General features: G+C 38.8%; 1 protein-coding gene across 1 annotated transcript in view; it reads right to left on the reverse strand.

Annotated features, from left to right (window-relative positions):
• Positions 1–23,016, reverse strand: part of LOC112106981 (dermatan-sulfate epimerase) — a 296,569-nt gene that overhangs the window by 123,098 nt on the left and 150,455 nt on the right. Inside the window, exon 8 of the mRNA XM_026653475.1 lies at positions 17,677–17,774. Within this exon, the coding sequence (XP_026509260.1) occupies positions 17,677–17,774 (98 nt within the window). The remainder of the gene's footprint in view (positions 1–17,676; positions 17,775–23,016) is intronic.

Consider the following 23,016-nt stretch of genomic DNA (forward strand, 5'->3'; position numbering starts at 1 on the left):
TGGAATCACAGTGGCACATAATATTTAGTAAAATACATTTTCTATTAGGAAACATTAAATAGATATCATTAATAGTTTAAAAGCACATACACGTAGCAAAATATCATGCACACAAAAGCCGAATGCACAATCATGATCTTGCCTCTATACACAGCATTGGTAAGACCACATCTAGAATATAGCATCCAGTTCTGGTGTCCCATCCTTCAAGAAGATCGTGGGAATAATGGAGAGAGTTCAATGGAGAGCCACAAAAATGATCCAGAGGCTGTAACAGAAGCCTTATGATGTGAGGCTTAAGGAGCTCTACTTATTGAAGAGAAGGTTGAAAGGTGACTTGATTACTTGCATATAAAAACTTACACATGGAAAAGATGTCTCTTAGTTGGGGGCTTTTCAACCCTGCTGACAAAGGCTTAACAAGATCCAACGGCTAGAAGTTGAAGTTAGACAAATTTAAACTTGAAATAAAATACAATTTCCTAGCAGTGAGGGTAATTACATATTTGAACATCTTAACAGGGAAGGTGATGGACTTGCCATCACTTGGAGTCTTTAAAACAAGATTAGATAGCTTTCTAAAAATATGGATTTAATCCATCTTCTGAAAGAAATTATAAAGCCTGGGGGTGGGACTGAAGAATATGGCTGGATGCTTGTGGTGGCCTTGGCCCTTTTGGTCTTGGAATCTGTGAGTCTGAATCCCCCTGTTCATCCCCTTCCTTCATGGGCCATGGAGACCACAGGATTGCCTACATTACCCTCAGTGTGCTCCTAACACTTACAGCTCTGTATAAAGACAGTAATTATAATCAAATCTCATGCTTCAGGGCTTCAGATGATCACCTGTGGGGGCCAGGAAGGAATCCCCCCCCCGTCCCATCCATAGCTAGTCAGATTTATTCTGGGTTTTTTCCCCCTTCACCTTCCTCTGAAATGTCAGGGGACTAACCACAACTGGTGATGGACACTGGAGGGGGTAGACCAGTGCTCTGTGGTGGTACAGAAAATCCTCTCTTAGATGCCTGGCTGGTGAGTCTTGTTTACATGCTCAGAGTCAAATTGATCACCAATTTGGAGTCAGGAAAGAATTTCCCCCCAGGTCAGATTGGGAGGGACCTTGGGGGTTTTCACCTACCTCTGCAGCATAGTGTGTGGATCACCTTCTAGGATCATCTAAGCATATCTCACCTAATTAATTTCCTGATTGGCCAGATCTCTGGTATGGGTGTCACCTCAGTCTGTCCTCTTTCTACCTGTAGCATAAAACAGTTTAATCTTCTGAGGACTAAAATGCATTAGTGCAACTAAAGTCTTTGGGTTCAATCCAGGGGTATCTGAGTGAAATTTAGTAGCCTGTGACAGACAGGAGGACAGATAAGATTATTTATAGTCCCCTTTGGCCTTAAACTTAGTCTACGAAACTATGAATCATGGAAGATTTGTTCCATAGTAGGCAGACAACATTTAACTTATAAGTTGTCTGGCTTTACTATCTGTCTGTCTTATCTATTCATTTTTGTAGGGGGGAGATTTTCAAAGACAGAGATGGCAGTTAGGCACCTGTCTCCCCTTTGTTCCCCTGAAAATCTTCTCCATAAGCTCTCCGGAGCAGAGAACATGTCTTTCTATGGGTTTGTAGCTATCACAATGGGCCCTCATTCTGACTGGATGTTATTGCAATAAAAATATAAAATAACAAATTACTATATTATATTACTAATTATATTATATTATTAGGGAGGAAAGTTATGTTTTGTCTTGGGAATCATTGCCACGACACACATACAATTTCAGTCGCACACACCCTCAATTATCCTATGTTTCCTTATGTGAGGGCAAAGGAATATGCACTCTGCTGTCACAGGAGTGATGCTAGTGATTCACTGGATAGCAGTTTTCCTTCTGAGGGACTACAAAACAGAGGGGAGAGAAAGAGGTGTGATTGGAGGATGTTTCTCTTCCTCAGGGCTGTGTCTAAAGGCACAAATAACCTTAAATTAATGGAACAAAACCACTGGGATACCACTGTTGCTCCTCATCAGACTTAACTAACACAGTGGTATCAGGGAGACCAGAGAAGAGGAAGTTCAAGTAATCAGGATGGGAAGTGAGGACGAACTCTATTGCTAAAGTATATGATAAATCTGTAAGCTTAATGCCTATGGTTTTGAGATTTAGTAAATTAAATGGAAGAGCAATAGGAAATCAATCATTAAAGAACATTGAAAGACTTCTCTGTGTCGGAACAATCACTGGACATCTCAAAACAATGTTACCAGACGTGAACTTTATGTTTATGGAGGGAATGGTTTAATGGGATAACGTGATTTTAGTCAATTAGGTAATAAAGTGCCATCGCTGGTAAAATGTGGGTCTGGCTAGAGAATCTTGCCTGTATGCTCGGGGTTCTACTGATCGCCATATTTGGGGTCGGGAAGGAATTTTCCTCCAGGGTAGATTGGCAGAGGCCCTGGAGGTTTTTCGCCTTCCTCCGCAGCATTGGGCAGGGGTCGCAAGCTGGAGGATTCTCTGCGACTTGAAGTCTTTAAATCACGATCTGGAGACTTCAACAGCTGAGTTAAGGGAAAGTGGGTGGGTCAGCTTTTGTGGCCTGCATCATGCGGGAGGTCAGACTAGATGACCATAATGGTCCCTTCTGACCTTTAAGTCTATGAGTCTATGAGTCTATGAACTGGACAAATTAAAAAAGTTGAAAGCTAATTTCTGGCAAGGGTTGAAGTTAGTTTTTAGTTTTCCTTGATGTGGACAGTTGGCATGAATGTGCTACTAACTGATTTATTTGAAAGGGTAAGATTCAAGCCAGGGAAATTCTTCCCCATTCCCCAAAATAATTTCCTATCAAACAATGCATTTTTCCAATTCCTTATCTATATATTTTTGGGTAGTTTGCATGACCATTTCCTAAATATATTAAGACATGCTATTTACTTGGTTTGCAGAATCAAGAACATTGTGCGACTTCCTCCCTTACCCCCCTGAGGAATTTCACAGATTAAAAAAAAACAAAAAACTAGGTAGTAGCGTTTCAGAAAGAAATTCTCTTGGAAAATGGAGCATCAATTTGGCATTCTCATGGAAACACCTGGAACCAGTGGATAGCAACAGCATGGTAATTTTTTCCATAGAAAATACAAAGGATCAGACCTTGAGAGTAAATGTGTCTATAGTATTTACTGGTTTAGGGCTGAACCTTCCAAAGGGTTGAGTTCTGTGGCCCCTACCCTGCAAAGCATTTAAACTCTACGTAAGTTTAAGCACATGTGTAGTCCCATTGGAATCAATGATCGGGGGATAAAGAATGGGGTGGGGAGGAAGGTGCAGTAAACCATTTTTGTATTTTCCCAAACTCTTGGTTTGCAAGGAGCCAATTCAACCCCGAAGCAAGGTACAGCAGTATTAGGACTGACTTAATAATGCAGTCTCCTGTAATGTTTTTGCCAGTGGGGGGGATCACCGAAGGCTAGTGCACTCTGGCCATTCTCCCTCCCCCATAACATATCCCTTATATCGGGATGGGAAAGTTAGAAGTAGTGTTACAGAGTCAACTACGCCAATTCTACACCAACTGGGGGATTCTCTTATGCTCAGGAAATTCTCACCTGTCATTTTGACCAACTTCATGGCCTTTGTGTGCTTCTGAATCACAGCCCAGAATCTGACCCCTTTTCTTAAGCACTTTACAAACATTAGCTAATTCTCAATTTTAGAGATGGGGAAACCGAGGCAGAGATTCAGTGACTTGCCCAAGGACATAAAGGCAGGTACATGTCATAGCCAGGAGTAGACCCAGGCTTTCCTCGTGATTCCTACTTGTGTACTCAGATCACTACTACAGTACAGCTCTCTTCCTCAGAGGTTAATTTAACTTCCAGAAAAATGACAAGAGACTGTAATTATAGCTTGCTTTAAGTAACAGACTTGTTGCCGACAGTGTTAAAAGCAGGATGTGCTTTTGGTGAAAAATAATTTATTTTAATGAATAAAAGCCGGACATTTTTGGAAGAACACACAAGCGAACTCTGAAGCTTTTTAATGAAAACCAACACATGCAGATTCATGGAAACTCTGTCTAAAGCAAGCTCTTTGCAGTTGTTGCCAATCCTGAATCTTCCAGGAATGTATCATATATAACCCTTTACTCTTGCCTTATTATAAATGGCTATGGCCCCAGTTTTGAAATGAATTAAATATAATTAAATAGTGATTTGACTGTTTATCAGTATCTTTGCCAAATAACCCAGTTGTTTTGGTCCCTGTAGTAATACTTACACAATAAAGTAAAATCATAACCCCAAACTTTTCCCATTAATTGTTATCTGAAATTTTGTCCACGTCAAAGCAGTATTTTCCTTTCACAAATCATAGTATTTTTCTCCCTTATGAAATAAATAATTTGTTTTTCTTCCAAGGAATCTTTTCATGTGGAATTTGGCAGTTGTTCAAGGATTATTATATGAGGTGTTAAAAAAAAGAGCCATCAAGGCCAATCTGTACAGATTTTCACTGTATTATGAGTCTTATGAGGTGGCTAAATCTGTAAACTCATCCTTCACCTTTTTGGTACCATGCTATACAATAGTGATGTGATACTGCACTTTTTTCTTTTCTTTTCAGGAAGCATCCTGTCCTCCATCTTCTAAATATGACCTACATTATTTTCTCCGAGATGTGTCTAAAATGAGCCTGGAAGCTTAAATTCATTACTCCGTAAGACACTAAAAATCATGGACTGAAGGGAGACACTGGATTTATGGCTTATTACAACAATCTGTATGCCACTAAGCTCATCTTTTTGTCCTATGACGGCAGAGGCGCTAACAGGCCACACTACCTTGAATGGTCCCTTACAATATGTCATTTTAGACACCCTTACAATATGTGCTAACTACTTATGCTAAACTATCTGTTCCTCCTTGCATTTTGCTGTGATGCTGGGAGTACCTTTCCCAGAGCCGAAGAAGAACTCTGTGTAGCTTGAAAGCTTGTCTCTCTCACCAACAGAAGATATTACCTCACCCACCTTGTCTCTCTAATATCCTGGGACTGACACAGCTACAACTACACTGCATATCACATTGCTGACTCATTCAATTTGTGAGCCACTATAACCCCCAGATCCTTTTCAGCCGTACTACTGCCTAGCCATTCCCAATTTTGTAGTTGTGCATTTGATTTTTTTCTTCCTATGTGCAGTACTTTGCACTTGTCTTTATTGAATTTCATGTTGTTGACTGCAGACCAAATCTCCAATTTGTCAAGGTCGTTTTGAATTTTAATCATGCCCTTCAAAGTTATTGCAACTCCTCTTAGCTTGGGGTCATCTGCAAATTGACAGCGAACCTTTGATACCTACTCTTTGAGTATGGTCTTTCAACTAATATTGCACCCACCTTATAGTAATTCCATGTAGGCTATATTTCCCTAGTTTCCTTATGAGGTGTCATGTGGGACTGTCAAGAATGTGACTAAATTTAAAATACATCATGTCTACTGCTTCCCCACTTCCATTAGGCTAGTAGGCCTGCCAAAGAAGGTTATTACCTTCAAATAAATTCAGGTTAAATAATTCTTAGTACAGAACAGGTAATCATTTGTAGATACATTTTTGAAATGGTACAGAAGTGTAAAGAAAATAATGGTCCATAACTTTATTATAGAAAGAAGATCTTAGGGATGTAATTGCTGTTATATTTTCTTTATTTACCCCAGCATCAAATCTATTCTTTTTTTAGCTATTTCAAATATAAATCTGGAGGGAGGAAAGAAGAGAAAACATATTTCACTTCAATACAGCAGTAGTTCTATGTCAAAGGATAGGCTTGTGGTTAAGACTCTGGATTGGGACACAGGAGAACTGAGTTAAATTTCCAGATCTGCAACAGGACTTCCTATGTGACTTTGGGTATGTCACTTAATTTCTGTGCCTCAGTTTCCCACCTGTGAGAGGGGTAATAATTAGAGCTGCCCAGAAAACAATAATTCCATTTTGCAATAAATTTTGAGGTGTCAGAATCTGGTTTGGTTCCAATGCAGAAAATAGAGAGATCCTCCCCCCAAACAGCGAATAGCCCTAACTGCTGGGCTATAGAATAACCCCTCCCCCCTCACCGCTTTCTCTCAATCTCTCCCACTGGAGTTGTTCTACTTTGTATAAATAATTAAATATTTATTGGGTATTGACTTAAACCAGTCTATTGACTATTGTGAGGGTCTGTTAGTCTCTCTTCTTTCTTCCCCCCATGCCTCCCAGAAATTCCATCCTGGACCTAGAAACTTTCCCAATTAAAGTTTCCACAAAAAGTTTCAGTTTCAGTGAATCGGGATTCTCCACCTTTTTTCTGTCTTGTCTATTTGAATTTGTGAATTCTTTGGGGACGGAGACTGCCTCTTGTCATGTATTTGTACAGCACCTAGCAAAATAGGGCTCTGATTTTGACAGGGGCCTCTAGGAGCTAGGGTAATACAAAAAATGCATACTAATAAACAGGATTTGGCTATAGTGATGATTTGATCCTGCAGATTCTTTCAGTATAGAAATACATTTTTCAGGGGGAACTAATGTTATTTTCAGAGCACTTGGCAATTTATGCTAAGAATGTTTTCCAGCCTTAACAAAAGGAATATTGTGTATATCCAGCCTTTGAAAGCAGCAGTTTTAGTTTTCTTTTAAATCAGCCTAGTGTAATTTTCTTATCAGTTTAGTGCCAAACACAGTATTGAATATCAAAGGTAATCAGCTGAAGCAACCCCTGTTGTCTTTATGCAAAAATACTGTACTATTTTTTTCACTGCTTGGATTTTTGGATGAAGAACCTTTTATCTTCACGGACATTTTCAACACTATACAAAAATATAAAACACTTGGCTTGGCACATTTACTTGAATTTTCCCTTCTACAGAAGAATAAGCATTGGAGAATGCCATCTATGGGTCAGTTTATAATATCAGTTTTGATACTGACAACTAACACTAAAACATGACATCTGTTTTTTTAAAAGACTCTGGACATTCTCTAATAAAAACACTAGAAGTTTTTTAATTTAAAAAAAAATGGTGACTTTTTAAAAAATTGAATTTAGTATGTATAAGATGTCAGAGTAACAGCACTGAAAACTAAACTGATCAAGAGAATAGGTAGATTAGAAGCAGTGAGACTCCAACCTTCCAATGATGCTGAATCAACATTCCTCTATCCCATTCTAGAAGAAATATACCAGGGGTGTTCTCAATGTGCATTGGTATCTCTTCTGAGATGGCCAAAAGAGTGCCAGTTAGTACATAATGTGATAGAAGGTTTCCCTACCACACAATATAACTATTAGGTCTTGTCTACATACAAGACTTGCACCAATTTGACTAAAACTAGTTTTAAAATTGAGTTACTTAAACTGATGCAAAAGCCCTGTATGGAAACTCTTATTTTACAACTGGGCTTATATTGATTAAGCTGAATTTAGTAATCTACAGTTATTCTTTATATTCATAGTAGTATCTTGTTTCTTTCACCCTCTCCTCTCCTCCACTTCCACAAACATCTACAGTAGAACCTCAGAGTTACGAACACCAGAGTTACAAACTGACCAGTCAACCACACATCTCATTTGGAACCAGAAGTTCTCAATCAGGCAGCAGCTGAGCCAACGAACAAACAAACAAACAAAAGCAAATACAGTACAGTACTGTGTTAAACGTAAACTACTAAAAAATAAAGGGAAAGCTTAAAAAAAGATTTTACAAGGTAAGGAAACTGTTTCTGTGCTTGTTTCAATTAAAGTTAGATAGTTAAAAGCAGCATTTTTCTTCTGCATAGTAAAATTTCAAAGCTGAATTAAGTCAATGTTCAGTTGTAAACTTTTGAAATAACAACCAAAACGTTTTGTTCAAAGTTACCAACATTTCAGAGTTATGAAGATCCTTTATTCCTGAGGTGTTTGTAACTCTGAGGTTCTACTGTAACTAGTTTGTTATCTCCACAGTATTCAGTATGTACTTTTTTTTATTTTTATAAACCATGGCCACCAACCGTGTTCCATGATTATGTATGATACACGAGTTTTGGATCATTTGTTCAAACAACTTAAGCTTCAGGGCGCACAGGAAAAACTTTCTCCTAACACTTTCTCTTAAAAACTAGGTTGTTTTTCCGTCTAGTATTTTAGCAAACAATTCTATACAAGAATGCAAGGACATGCCAGTCCAGCTCTATTTCACCCAGTTGTAAATGTTTTAAATGTCTACACTGTGTATGTATAAACAGACTTCAAAGTAGAGTAATATTGTAACTAAGGCAATTTTTATTTGACAAGCAATAGAACACAAGGATTTAACTTCCATTCATTCAATGCACCCTCCCCTCCCACCTATCCCATGGTTATTTGCAAGGATCCACTGACCATCATCACTGACCAAACATACACTGGAAAGAGGTTTATCAATTCCCAGTTCTCATTTCCCAAACATCTGTTGATTTCCACAATTTTACTATCCCGTAACATCAAATAATTTTAAACAAATATTTGTTGGGCAAATGTCCTCAATCATTAGACAATACACACCTCATCTTTTACTGTTTGTCTACAGCATGTACAACTTGTCTTATTTCAGGAACCAGAAGGCCTTGAGTAAATTGTTTACACTGCCATGTAAAGCATGGTAGGCTGTTGTGGATAACACTGAGATCTCTATGCAGCTGCCCTATGGGGAATGGAATAGTTTATTGTTCATCTTAGTTAAACTAAGGGAGGGGGAAAAAAACACTGCCAGAGAGCCTGACATGCCAGATTTTGGCAGCCTCTTCTGAATTTTTAAATGTGTATGATGAGTTTGTGCACACACAAAAAAATCATGTAATGAGTTCAATATAGATTGCATACAAGACACATATTCAGCCCTTCCTGTCCTGGTGTATGTCAGAAAATATAAAACTGAAATGGTTTTTAGAACATGTGCTCATACATTACACATACTATCAAAAAGAGCTTAAGAACTTCAAAAGTTTGTCTTTATGAAGCATCTCTGTAAAGCTCCTTTTTGGTTTTAATAACAAATACTGCATAGATCAGACAGACAATACATATCTGTATGTCACTTCACTGGCACTCTCATTCCCCATCTTCTCTGGAGCTGCTTCGAAGCCTCTGTGCAGTGCAACATCAAACAGCCACCCTTAAAAGTCTGCTCCCCACCAAGAACCCAACAAACTACTTGCTACAAAAAGGTAAGATGGGCAAAATGCCATGCTGTATTAGAGGCATGTCAGAAACAAATCCCCTTGAACCACTAGGCATGGAAACAAGTACATTATCCCTTTACAGCACTGGATCCAGTGCTTTGCAACTGGAATCAGAAATTGATTCTAGCACTGGTACATTATGGGATAGTAGATCTTAAAATCAAGACATTGTTGAGTACAGAAAGGGCTAATTTAAACACCTTTGAAAGGTTTCTATTATTTGTTATGTTTTTCCTCTCTCTCGATTAACCAAGATGAAGGGATATGACAAACAACAGTAACACACCCTAAATAATTTCTAAAATAGATTTTCTGTTAAAAAATACATCACATACACAGACTGTATTATGTTGTGGTGTGCTTTAAAGGCTTGTTTAGGATGACCTATATAAAATATCAATGTGTTCTCTCTAAATATGTATTGTTTGCTACATGACCTCACAGTGTGTTAATAGGTGGGCCAACACAAACCGCTCTAATCCCCAGTGAAGTGACAGTGCAAACAATTCCATTAAACAAAAGAACATCTCTGGTTGTGGCTGGAAGAGACTTTACATGCGCCTCACATCCCGCTGCTGGTGTTGCTATTTATTTCTGCCTTTCTGAGAGGCAGAAAAAACAGACATTTTTGACTTCCCCTCAAAATTACTTCCTAGTTCCTTCTGATAAGTTGTTCCTTCTGATAAGACCAGACGCACATTCTTTAGGGCTGCCCGAAGGTGTGCTGAGAAACACTCATTCCTCCAGCCAGCACCGTGACTCTGGTACAGCATTAAGTTCTATTTAAGGTTTCTCTGAATAATATAATACTTCCAAAACCCCCACCTACATCAAAAGAACATAAAGGTTGCAAAATCAAGTGCTCAAAAGATAGGAAATACCAGAATTAAGGTTACCTGTGCCACCCCTCTTCTCTCTGCATCTGCATCCCTTCCTCCACCCCATTCCCTGGCTCCTTCCCCCTTGGTGTGCCATCCTCTTCTACACACCTCTACACACACTGGCCCCTGCAGTCCCCTTTAGCTCCCTGCTTTTATTCTCCCCCATTCCACCCTACACACACTTCCTCAGCTCTCTGCATTCCTCTCAGTTTTTTCCTCAACCTCCCTGCTTGGATGCCAGCAGAGGGAACACTGAGAGCATAGGAGAGACAGTACGCTTGCTCTCAGTTCCACTACCCAGTGACCAAGCAGCCAGGAGCAGCAACTGTAGAGCATATCCTGCTCAGTCCCTGCAATTCTGGAGCATGCTCAGTACAACTGGGTGGAAAATGGTTTTCCCAACCCATGGATATTTTAGAGATTTCATATTAATCCTCTGTTCCAGGATGAATCCAAGACTTTTCACAGAGAGACTGGAACTCACCTGGGTTTGAGTCCCCTGATAACAATCAGGAAGAGAAGGGATCCAAATCTGGGTCTTCCCCTAACCCATGGGCTAGTCTGGGGCCTCATACACCACACATACTTATGTTTAGACAAAACTGACCCTTTCCCATGAAAATATTTGCTTTCAACAAATTGGCATTTTTCTGATGAAAAACCATTTTGGCAAGATTACCCAACCAGCTCTAATGCTCAGTACAGACAGAATCTTTGGATAATTTAGCTGCCAAACTCTAACAATAATTTCTATTAAGCGTGTGCAAACTGAGATTTTTTTTTTTTAGAGGCTCATAACTTGGCTAAATTAGGGCAAATTTTTACAGGGATAGCAAAAGGCACATCCCTAACACCTCAGTAGCCCTTTGTCAAATTTCAAGCACCTACGCCAAAGCATGGAAATGCTAGAGCTTGTCAATGCATTGATTGTAAGATTATCAAACTATATCTTTTTTTAACATGGGCAAAACAACATACTTTTCCCTAATCAAATTCTTGGAAATGGCTGAACCATTTTAGCTAAAACTTTCCAGAAAAAAAAAAATCAATCTGAGGCAGACACACAAGAAGGAGAATTTCAGCCTCAATGGTTAAAGTTTGGCAAAGTTATAAGCAACTGAAAACAGGATCTTACAATGCAAAGTATCAGGCAACCTTAACTATGCAAGTCTCTACCCCACCACATATAATGGAGAAGGAATATATAGTGTTGTGGTTGACGGTTTTATCAGCACTCACTAGAGATGGTCTCATTCTCATAGGTGGTGAAGCTAGGACTGAGTTATGCAGCTTATCTCAAAATATAAAACTTTTACACCATGCTGCACCACCAGGTATTCTGCATGTTCTACATATGTTACGGGGAGGGGGGGGGAATCTATAACTATTGGCTTAATAATCTTTTAAAACAATTAGTTATTTCTAATTCTTCTGTTAGTAAAAATAGGAATATCAAATACCATATGTCCAACTGTAACAAAGTCATAATGAGCCATAAAAACATAATAAAAACTAAAAGAGGTTACCTTATCTAAAATATTTCCTATTTAAAACAATTTTTTTCAGGACCTTCCAGATTTAGGAGAGTGTACTTGGACCCACTGGAAAAATGAGTCAACCCTTTCCATTGATAGAAAGCTTCCATGTCTAGTCCTGAAAGGCTATATGAACAAAAAAACCTAAGAATTATCATACTGGATCAGAACCAGGGTCCATCTAGTCCAGTATCCTGTCTCTGACAATGTCCAGCTCCAGATGGTCACCTTGCAGAGGAAGGCAAGGTATATGTGGGGTAATCTGCTCCCCATGAAAGTCTCATCCTAATTCCTAATAGTTAGAGACTGATTTAAACAATGAAACATGGTTTTATACCCCTTCTCAATTTTTTGTTATTGGCCTTTGAATTTGTGACATTTTTATGGACAGAAAAACTGTGACTTTCCCAAGAAAGTGTCTTTTCAGTCCTGGCCTTTAGGACCTTTAAATTTTTTGAAAGATGATGGTAATGCTGGGATCAAAGAGAGCAATTCCACATTTGGGGAAGAAAAAAAGTTTCTTTGGTGATGGTCTCTTAGAAAATGGCAGCTGTTTGAAGATGCTCAGAGGTTGGAAAGCTAGAAAAAGTCATGGTTGACATAGATTGGTTGGAGGAGAGCAGGATAGTCAAAGATGCATGATTAATAAATCTATCACAGGATGATTCCATAATATTTCATATAAATATCATCTCATTTTTGTATAGTAAGATTTTAAAAATGAAACATTTTTCCAAAATCAATATATATATATTGATATCTATCTATCTTATTTACACACACACACACACACACACACACACACACACAGTACCACTTTTAGTCACACAATTGCTGAAAAACAGAAAAATTGAGAGCTAAAACTGCAAGAGTTCCACAAACTGAGGGCTGGTCTATACTTAGCCGCTAGTTCGGCGGCTGGAAATCGAACTTCCTGGTTCGATTTATCGCGTCTGGTCTGGACGCGATAAATCGAACCAGGAAGTGCTCGCCGTCGACTGCGGTACTCCATCTCAACGAGAGGAGTACCGCGGAGTCGACGGGGGAGCCTGCCTACCCCGTGTGGACCGCGTCTGAACCGCGGTAAGTTCGAAGTAAGGTATGTCGAATTCAGCTACGTTATTCACGTAGCTGAAGTTGCGTACCTTACTTCGACTTGGGGGGTTAGTGTAGACCAGGCCTGAGTGTAAATGCATAATGGCAGTATTTAGGTCCACGAAGGAGATGCCCACTAGCACAAACTTATGGAAGCTACTCAGGGAGGTCAGCGTTATCTGAGGCATTTTTAATTTAAGAGAAAAATAATAATAAAAATAAAGAATTTGTTGGGGTCATGCACACCTGTTCAAGGATTAGTGCTAACACATATTAATTAGCAACGTACTGATATCATAAATTTGTGGTTTAATATTATAGAAGTAGTATGACATCATAAATTACCAGGTGAGACCAAACTATATCTGCTCCATGGTTTTTCTTCAATTCATAGAACTACAAAATCTTTAAAAAAATTAATTTAAGCTGACCTTAGTTGTTCAAAAAGATGGAAAGTTCTTATATCCTATTTTCAAAAGACAGGTGTGCTGACATGGCAGACGTTGCTTTACATGAACATCTTGGGACAAATCCTTAGATGTTGTAAATCAAGGTACTTATAATGATTTAAATGAAGCTATGTCAATTTATACCAATTGAGGATCTGACCTCATTTATAAGATTAATGTCAAAATTTGTGAATTTTATGTACTATGCAAGCAATTTCTTTCCTATCTAAAGAAATACAGATGTGCAAGTCAGACGTATGTAAGATCCTTGAAGAGGTATTCTGGAGTTGAAGCTGCATGGCAGTATAAACCTGTTTATTAAACGATTTGATTTTTGCTTGTTGTTTGTCCATATTTTGTTAGGTATAGTTTAGTATAAATGCTTTAAAATCAATACAGAAGAGAATTTTTTAAAGATTTTAATTTTCATAAGAAAATTCCATTAATATGATTTTTAATTTAAAAAAAATATTACTGTATTTTTAGCACAGTTCTTTGAAGAAGTACTATATAAACAAAAATGTATTGTTATAATAACAATTAGTACCTTAGTTCCAACAAAAAAAGTTACGTAAATCTTGCAACGATGCATACAATGTTCTGGCAGTTTTGATTGATGCATGTTTTGAAACGCACACAAATGAGGTAATGATGCGTGTTTAGCACAATCAAAATTAACTTTCATGGTTCCAAATGGATTAGTTCCAAAATTACTTTCTACTGAAAAATCATTCCTGCAGCTCATACAGTATCATATTACTGCCGATAATAACTTCTTTATCATGTTCTCTTCCTTCAAATATTTATAGACCACAGTGGTTCCTCCAAAATGAAAGACTGACAGATTTAAAAGTTTTCTTTAAAGGTTTCCCTCCAAAGTTTGAAACAAAAACTACTATTACAGCACAATATGTTTCAATCCAGAACCTGATTCAACAGCCCTGAACAGGGGGGGACAGAGTTTGAAATCAAGAAAAGGATTCTCATTTTGTAACTTGAGCCCACCTTGAATGGAAACCCACTGAAACAGGACAAACCTATTGACTCAGCAATATTAGAAAACTGGGCCAAATTTAGACTTTCTGATGGATGGGGAAATGTAGAATCACAGGAGATTAGGGTTGGAAGAAACATCAGGAGGTCATTTAGTCCAACCACCTGCTCAAAGCAGGACCAACACCAACTAAATCATCCCAGCCAGGGCTTGGTCAAGCTGGGCCTTAAAAACCTCTAAGGATGGAGATTCCACCACCTCCTTAGGTGACCCACTCCAGTGCTTCACCACCCTCCTAGTGAAATAGTGTTTCCTAATATCCAACCTAGACCTCCCCCACTGCAACTTGAGACCATTTTTACTTGTTCTGTCATCTGCCACCACTCAGAACAGCAGAGCTCCATCCTCTTTGGAACCCCCCTTCAGGCAGTTGAAGGCTGCTAACAAATCCCCCCTCACTCTTTTCTGTAGACTAAACAAGCCCAGTTCCCTCAGCCTCTCCTCGTAAGTTCCATGTGCCCCAGCCCCCTGATCATTTTCATTGCCCTCCACTGGACTCTTTCCAATTTGTCCACAACGTTTCTGTAGTGGGGGGCCCACACAATACTCCAGATGTGGCCTGACCAGTGCCAAATAGAGGGGAATTATCACATCCCTCAATCTGCTGGCAATGCTCCTACTAATACAGTCCAATATGCCATTGGCCTTCTTGGCAACACGGGCACACTGCTGACTCATACCCAGTTTCTCATCCACTGTAATCCCCAGTCCTTTTCTGCAGAACTGCTACTTAGAAAAGTCGGTCCCAGTCTGTAGCAGTGCATGGGATTCTTCTGTCCTAAGTGCGGGACTCTGCACTTTTCCTTGTTGAACCTCATCAGATTTCTTTTGGCCCAATCCTCCAATTTGTCTAGGTCACTCTGGACCCTATCCCTACCCTCCAGTGTATCTATCTCTCCCCCCAGCTTAGTGTCATTTGCGAACTTGCTGAGGGTGCAATCCATCCCATCATCCAGATCATTAATGAAGATGTTGAACAAAACCAGCCCCAGGACGGACCCCATGGGCACTCTGCTTGATACCGGCTGCCAACATGATATCGAGCCGTTGATCACTACCCGTTGAGCCCAACAACCTAGCCAGATTTCTATCCACCTTATAGTCCATTCATCCAATCCATACTTTTTTAACTTGCTGGCAAGAATACTGTGGGAGACTGAATCAAAAGCTTTGCTATATCATGTTCACTGCTTTCCCCATATCCACAGAGCCAGTTATCTCATCATAGAAGGCAATCAGGTTGGTCAGGCATGACTTGCCATTAGTGAATCCATTTTGACTGTTCCCGATCACATTCCTCAGCCCCATTGAACCAGCAGCTTTGGGCATAGGGTAGACAGGCAGTTACCTAGGTTACCAAATTTTAGGAGGGGCATTGAGATGCCCACATTTTATTGCAGGAACAAGCCATTGGGCAGAAGCCACCTGAGCTCAAGCAGCCCATCCAAGGATCACAGGCAGAAGGAAAGGGGTTGGTATGGCCCAAGAGACTTCCACTAGAGCTTTTCAGAAAGGTTTCTTTTTCCTGCAGAAAATTTTGACTTTTTAATCAGAAAACCAAAAATGTTATATTTTTGGCCAAAACCTAAATGTTTCCAGGTTTGTTTGGGGTTTTTTTTGAACGAAAGTCAAAATTTTCCACAAAAAGAAATGTATAAATAAGATGCCCACATAATTTTTTTCTACTCATTATTTAGGTGATTAACACTACAGAGTATCTTAAATTATTAACAATTTAGTACACCAGAATATGCTTTATTAAAATTTCCAAAGTTGTTTTTAGAAATATTTGTCCCTGATACAGTATCGTCAATACTCTGATTGATCTTTCTGAAGATGAGGCCATTTTGCTCTTATTTGAGATCAAGTCAAATGAGGGGAAAAAAAGAAAAAAAAAAACCCAACCCAAGCAAAGCAAAGCAAAGCGAACAAAGGTTGGAGAAAGTGTACCTAGTAACTTCTGTAGTTTGGGCACATTACTCATTTGTTGATTGTCTATTTTCTTTTGTCTCTCCTGTCTTTTTTAGATTGAAATCACTTCAGAACATGAGACATCTCTTATTCTGTGTTTATATAATGCCTACTGCCATGAGGCCCAGATCCTGACAGGAACCTGTTGGCACTATTATAACAAACAAACAACACCACCACCAGAGACTCAGGGAATGAAACCCCCATTTGTAGGCATGAGAAGACTGATGATTTTAAAAGCATCTGAACTGAGTTATACTTTATTTTCAATATTCATCAAGATAAATTAGCAAAAATGCTTTTAAACTTGACAGCTTACCACTTATAAAGTCTTTGCTTATTCATTCATATTTTATTTGAGTTCCTTCCTGTGCTATTCTACGTCAAACTGTTAAATTGACAGCTTCCTATTTGACCTCATTCTTTTAAAAATATATATATTTAAGATAGTTTTTATTACTCTTCTTCATAAATAGATATGGCATTAGAAAGTATTTCCTATGTGTTGCCACTCTGCCATTGAAGTTTTTAATTTAAGAGTTCAAAAGGTAAAATTAATTTGGGTCTGGAGTGACACTCTTTTCCAAAATCAGATGCTAAAATACAGTTCTATATGCCCTTATTTTTTTTCTGATTTGCACTGCTTTAGAAGTTGGGCCAATCTGCTATTTTGCCCGTAAGCTTAATTTTCAGAATGTTACAGAATCATGAGGATATTTATGAAAAGCAGTCAAAACTGTTTGACTTGTTGTACATGTCTATTCACATTAGTTGATTAACAAGCCCTTCCTTTTTTGTACACCCCATTCCTTAAATGCCTTCGTCTAATAACCTAATTCACTACATTGCAACAAAGTTTGGGATTGTTTTTATTTTTTTAAGTGAATGGTATGCCCACTGTCAGTCAATATTGAGCCAAATTATACATATTAGATACTTCCAAACTTGCCCCATAAATCATTTCCTCCAGCCTTGCAAGTGTATTTGTTTCTGTTTTCTGAATTTCCTCTAATTTGTTTAAATGTTTTTTAATGAATTTTCCCAGAACTGTATGCAGTATTCTGTGTATGATCTTGCCTATGCAATGCAGAGAAATGACTCACCATTGTGCTCAATCATGCAATACCTCAATATATGTAGCCCAAAGTTATATCGACTTTTTTCACTCTGTTTTAAACCAAAAGCTTACTTCATTTTTCATTATATTTTCAGGTTGCTTCCAACATTACAACTTTTACTTCCTCAGTAACCTTTCCAAGTAGCCTGCTTTGGGAATTGAACTAATCTACCAATCTAGAATCTCTTCTCTCTTCCACTTGCTATCTGAATGCTTGATTATGTCAGAGAGTTTTAACCTGCAGATCTACTAGACTGGACCCTCCATTTCTTAGATCTAAGTGTGTAAGAAACAGATGTATACGTGACTGAGTCTTACCAAGGGTTTGGAAAGGTCTTTGTTTTGGCATCTGAGAGAAGAAACCAGGTTTCAATGCATTTGTGATCACAATGTCAAAAAGCCCTGCAAAATCATTCCTGAAATGACAAAACAAAACAAGTCAAACAACTTTGAAACACTTTAAAAAAAAGGAAATAAAGCCATGTAGATAAGACCGACCGTCAAAACAGTTTTCTATAAAACATTTTTTCATGCCACTTTGCTTAGAGATTTTTATGCTATTTCCCCACACCCATTTTCTTCCATTTTTAAGTTAATATATCACCGGTGAAAGCATGTTGGATAGACAGCCTATCAGACTGAAGCCTTCTATTAATTCTATTAATTATTATTATTATTATTAATTTGTATTACCATAGCACCTACGAGTTCTGGTTCATGACTAGGCTCCACTGCACTAGGCATACAGTGGGTTTTTAAAGCACCCAGGTGCCTATTGCATTGATGTCACTAGGTGCTTTTGAAAATTCCAATAGGTGCCTATCTGCATCTTTAAACATCATAGTACATTTTAAAATCTGGCCCTTAGTAGGCACATTTTCCCCTCTCTGATGTGTTTCCCCCCCCAATTAGGACAGGTATAATATTAAATGAAACATTTGCTATTTCTAGCTACTTACCTGTACTTATACCACCTCCATGCAAAACTCACTATTTGTTATTAGCGCTACTGGTCCCATACTTCTGGCGTTTATTACGGATGGATATTTATTTCAAGGTGAAAGTGATGAAAGGAGAATGTAGTCTAATGGTCTTAGTACAAGACTGGGAGCCAGATATTTCTGAGTAATACTCCCAACTCCAAGCATGGCTCCCTCTACAACCTTGAGCAAGTCATTTCACCTCACTCCCTAAATTATCTCCAGCTATAAAATGGAGTTAAAAATTCTTCTCTAAAAGTCTCTGAAGGAGGTTATAAAAATAGAAATTAGTCTGAAGTAGTACATAAGTGGAAAAATGTTGCAAAACCTAATTAAATCTTAATGCTGGAATATAGTAGCAAATTTAAAAAATGCATATACATGCTATCTATTTTTATTAGAATTGCTTCTTTGAGGTGATTTTTATTATATTGCACGAACTGGTACCATCTAGTAAAATTCTTAGATAGCCTTATTCTGGAAGGAGGAAGTAGCAAGTACAGCCAGGGTATAATGAGTTGAAATGTTAACAAATATAAAAGCAGAATCAGACAGATTGTATACCAGATGTACAGATCTGAATAAAAATATGCATTACTGACCTTTGACATGTATTATAAGAGGCTTTCCAAAAGTAAATTTGCATTCCAATAGTTATGAGACATATGCTTTAGATTATTAGCTATCAGTGGAGTTTATCAGATAAGTGATTGGATTTGATAAATGACTATAGAGAAATGCAATAGAAATATGTAGAGGTTTCTTTTGAAGTTAAAATCTGACACAGTCCTTTCCGCTCTCTGATTTTCGTGTATGTTAATCTTATTAACAAACATGACAGTGTAGTGTGTCAGATACATGTGATCAAGTGTAGAAGGCAAAGGAAGGCATCTGGAACAGATTTAGGGAGAACCGCTGATTTGAATATAACTCAAAGGTTTTTTAAAAAAAAAAGAAGAGAGAACTGAAACTAAAGTTCTGACTAGGTCAGTTTGCTGTAGAAATGACCAAAAGAAAAGTAACAGTGACGATTTCTTCCCATTTTTCTATTTGTTTACACATTTAAACAGAACCTATTAATTAAGTTCTAAGACTTGAACTACAATGAACACCACAGATAAAATAATAATGTATTTGCAATAATAAAACCGGTTTTCAATTAATCTTTAGTTTCCTGTAAAACTGATCTATCCTAATTCAAACATAGTGGTTAAAATCTCAGTTCAACCAGAAGTGTCTTTTATGCTTTTGTTTGCTTCTCTGTTTCCAACCTTAAAAAAAAAAAAAAAATTCAGCCAAAAACTTGATTATTGCATGTCCAAGATGTAAAACCTCCTGCAGGAAATATGACCACTGTTGAAAATCTTTCATCTGCAGCTTGTGACTGTCTCTATAAAGCATTTTAGCTCTCTTTTTGTGAGTTCAATTCAACATCACATAATACAATGGACACATTTAAATTTTTTCTTCTTTTTTCAAAGACTCTAGTGGCTGGAGATATGTTTCCTGTACTTAAAATGGGGAACGCTGGTAGAACTACCTCTCTCTTAAAATGAAAGAAACTTCAAGTGAAGTCATTATACTTGATTTGCACATGCAGTCAGGTATAGTACTTACTGGTAGATGTCTGAATGACACTTGTACTCACAACTTGATAGGTGCCACTAAAGAGTGAGACTAAGCTGAGGTTGCTCTCAAGATCATGCTCACTGTGTACTATGGCTCTCATATGATACATACTACACACAGTTCTGGATACTTGAATACTAGAAAAATATTGATAAACCAAAGGGAAGTCAGAGAAAAGCAAGAGAAATAAGGGGTTGGGGAGGATCAATTTACAAGAATAGAAGCCAAGAACAAATATGCTTTATATCATAACTAAGGGAGTGACATGGTAACCATTTATAAATACTTTGTTTCTACAGTGCAAGCAACAGTGAGGGAACTGAAAAGCCAAAGAGTACAACCAGGAGTTATGCGATTGTCATAGAAATTTCTGTCCGTTCCAGCTGAGGAATAAGGAGAGACGGATACAGCTAATCAAGCAAGGAGCCCCGGGAGGGTCGATCCGTTTATTTCAATTGTAATTGGGTTCGAGCTCATAAGTCAGCAAGAACAAAGAAAACACTTACACCAAAGCATTATATGCAGTTGACTATGATAATCTATCGCTCTATGATTGGCCAAAATTTGCCATCATTACCATACATAATTAGCAAGCTACATGTATCTGCCCCTCTTATTGTTCATCTATTTGCCCCCTCCTCCTTGCTTATTTTGCAAACTAAGCAGTTAGGTATCTACAGAACGCAGGCTCAGAAAGGTCCATTGTCTCCAGGTTTGGAGTTTGGCTACATTTCCTCTTGAAGGAACTTCCTGAGTTAAGACATAGCAATAGCTGTGCTGTATATCTTCCATGTGTACGTGACAAATTTGCCCCCTGGCAGTTAAGCAGAATAATTTTATATCACGATGAACTAGAGCGAGGGAACATTTCAGATGAACATGAGGAAAAAATTCTTAGCAGTAGCATCGAGTAGATTGTGGAACAGGCAGACTCTCAAGGGAAGTGGTGGAAGCCACATTCCCTGACTCATTTAAAATAGGACTGCGCTAAACACTGAAGGCCACAATCCTACATTGGCATAGAAATGGACAAGATGACCTAGTAGGGTTCTTCCATTTCTAATCTCCACCTTTTCAAGAGAGCTGTGCTTAACAAAGGAAATCATCCCTATTGACAATGTAAAGTATGTCTATACTGCATGCGTCTTTCAGTGGTGTATAGAGTGCATACATGCATAGCCCCTGCTAGCATGAGTATATATAGAATTGTAGCTTGTGATGCATGGTTCAGGCAAATAAAGACATACCTGAAGGGTGAGGGTATGCACACAAGTACATACATTTCACAGCTCTCTACTCGGCCAAGCCATGACTTTCCATCTCCACTGCTACTTTTAGCAGCATAGCATCCTGCTGCTGCAACCTTTCCCATCCCCAGGAACAGACTCCGGCAGCTCCCAAAGGCTGTAGTCTTCACCTGCTGCAGGGAAAGATTCCAGCAGTGGGGACCTACCAAAGCTTTTCCTTGCTGTCTCCCCCCGGCCACAGCCTTTCACTGACACATATAGCTATGTACAGCAGTGTGGATGTAGCAGGCTTTTCACTGTGCCATGTAGCCATACAGTCTTTAAGATCTCTTGCACACCAGTAGAGAACTACTAGAGCATTACATACCCAATTAAAGGGAGGCACCGATGTCAATGCATGGATAGGAGTGCTTGCTCTGATATAAATGACTACAGAAAGTGCCTGGCGGTAGAGAATCAGTCCCTGGGTATACTACTCATTTGAGTATTACTTTTTATTCGTTTTTGAGGGGTGGCAGGAGGAAACAGATTCCACCTTAGTGGCAGCAGGTGCAAGTCTCATCAAAAATAGTAGAGTTGTAGCTGCTGCTGCCAGGATTCTGTTTAGTCCTGGGAGCACTGGGAATGGTTTGGCAGGAGTTGCGCTGTTGTTGGGACGCAGCTGTGTCTTACACTTTTATATCAGCTGTGCTTTTCCTGCTGCAATTTCTACCCAATTTCTATATGTAATAAACCCACTGACAGCCAGAATAGCTACAATATGCTGCCGCCTAAAACTGTTTTATTAATGAAGTTACACTCAGTGTGTAACCTACACCATTATTAAATTCATGGATTTGTCCCAGAGATTTCAGTGGGAGTTAAGCCCACTAACTTTGGGTTGCATTTGGCTTATCCAGCCAAATTCTCAATATTATGAGCTTGAAAAATCTGTGGATACAAATAGGTGCCATCATTGGCAGCTGTATATCTCAAATTAATTGCAGTGAACCATCTTTGTATGAAATTATCTATTCTGCCTAAGTACTGTAAATATATGTTTTCTGTGCACAATTATCTTTTTGGCAACCATGCATTAAGAGCAATAAGAAGTTATTTATAGGCTCTTCTCTGAAGGTTACTGTATAATATCTGAGTAGCTCACATACATTCATCAGACAGTGGATTGAGAGTTGGGAGACCTGGGACAAGAGTAGAGCAATCTGGTCCTCTAGATATATCATGATATGGGGTCCCCTGTGGCCTCATCCCCGTGCTATGGCCCTGCACTCCACATGGAATGATGATGACAAAGGGTCCTACGCACTGCCAGAGAGGCAGGGGAGTGGCAAGAGGTCCCTTCTTACCAAAGTGGCAACAAGGGAACTTCTCCCCTCAGGAGCAACAGGGGCCCTTCCCAGAGAGACAGAGATGGCAGCAGGGAGTGGCCTTACTACATGCCTCAACAATTGGGAAATATTTGCTTGGGAGCGTGGGCTGGCGAGGGCTGGCCACTGCAATCTATTTCTCTTGCCATATACAGAATCCTCTGCTGGGGTGGTATTGGTAGGGCCTACAAGAGCAGTGGGCCTCAGAATTAACACCCTATTGAGATGCATGGGGTCATTCACACTTCTCAGAACTATATTTCTTGTGCAGACTCAAGCAGACATCACTGCACCTGTTAATCCCTGATCACACTTTCAAGCTTTTCTTCACAACCTAGAAACTTACTTTTTATTTAAAAAATGGAAGTCTTGATTCTGTTACAATCGCACGATATCAGCAGATGGGGGCCCTTGGCATAGCCCTATAGGCCTATG

This window comes from Terrapene carolina, unplaced genomic scaffold (genome assembly GCF_002925995.2).
Source record: "Terrapene carolina triunguis isolate 2854851 unplaced genomic scaffold, T_m_triunguis-2.0 Scaffold42, whole genome shotgun sequence".
In the NCBI taxonomy this organism is placed as follows: domain Eukaryota; kingdom Metazoa; phylum Chordata; order Testudines; family Emydidae; genus Terrapene; species Terrapene triunguis.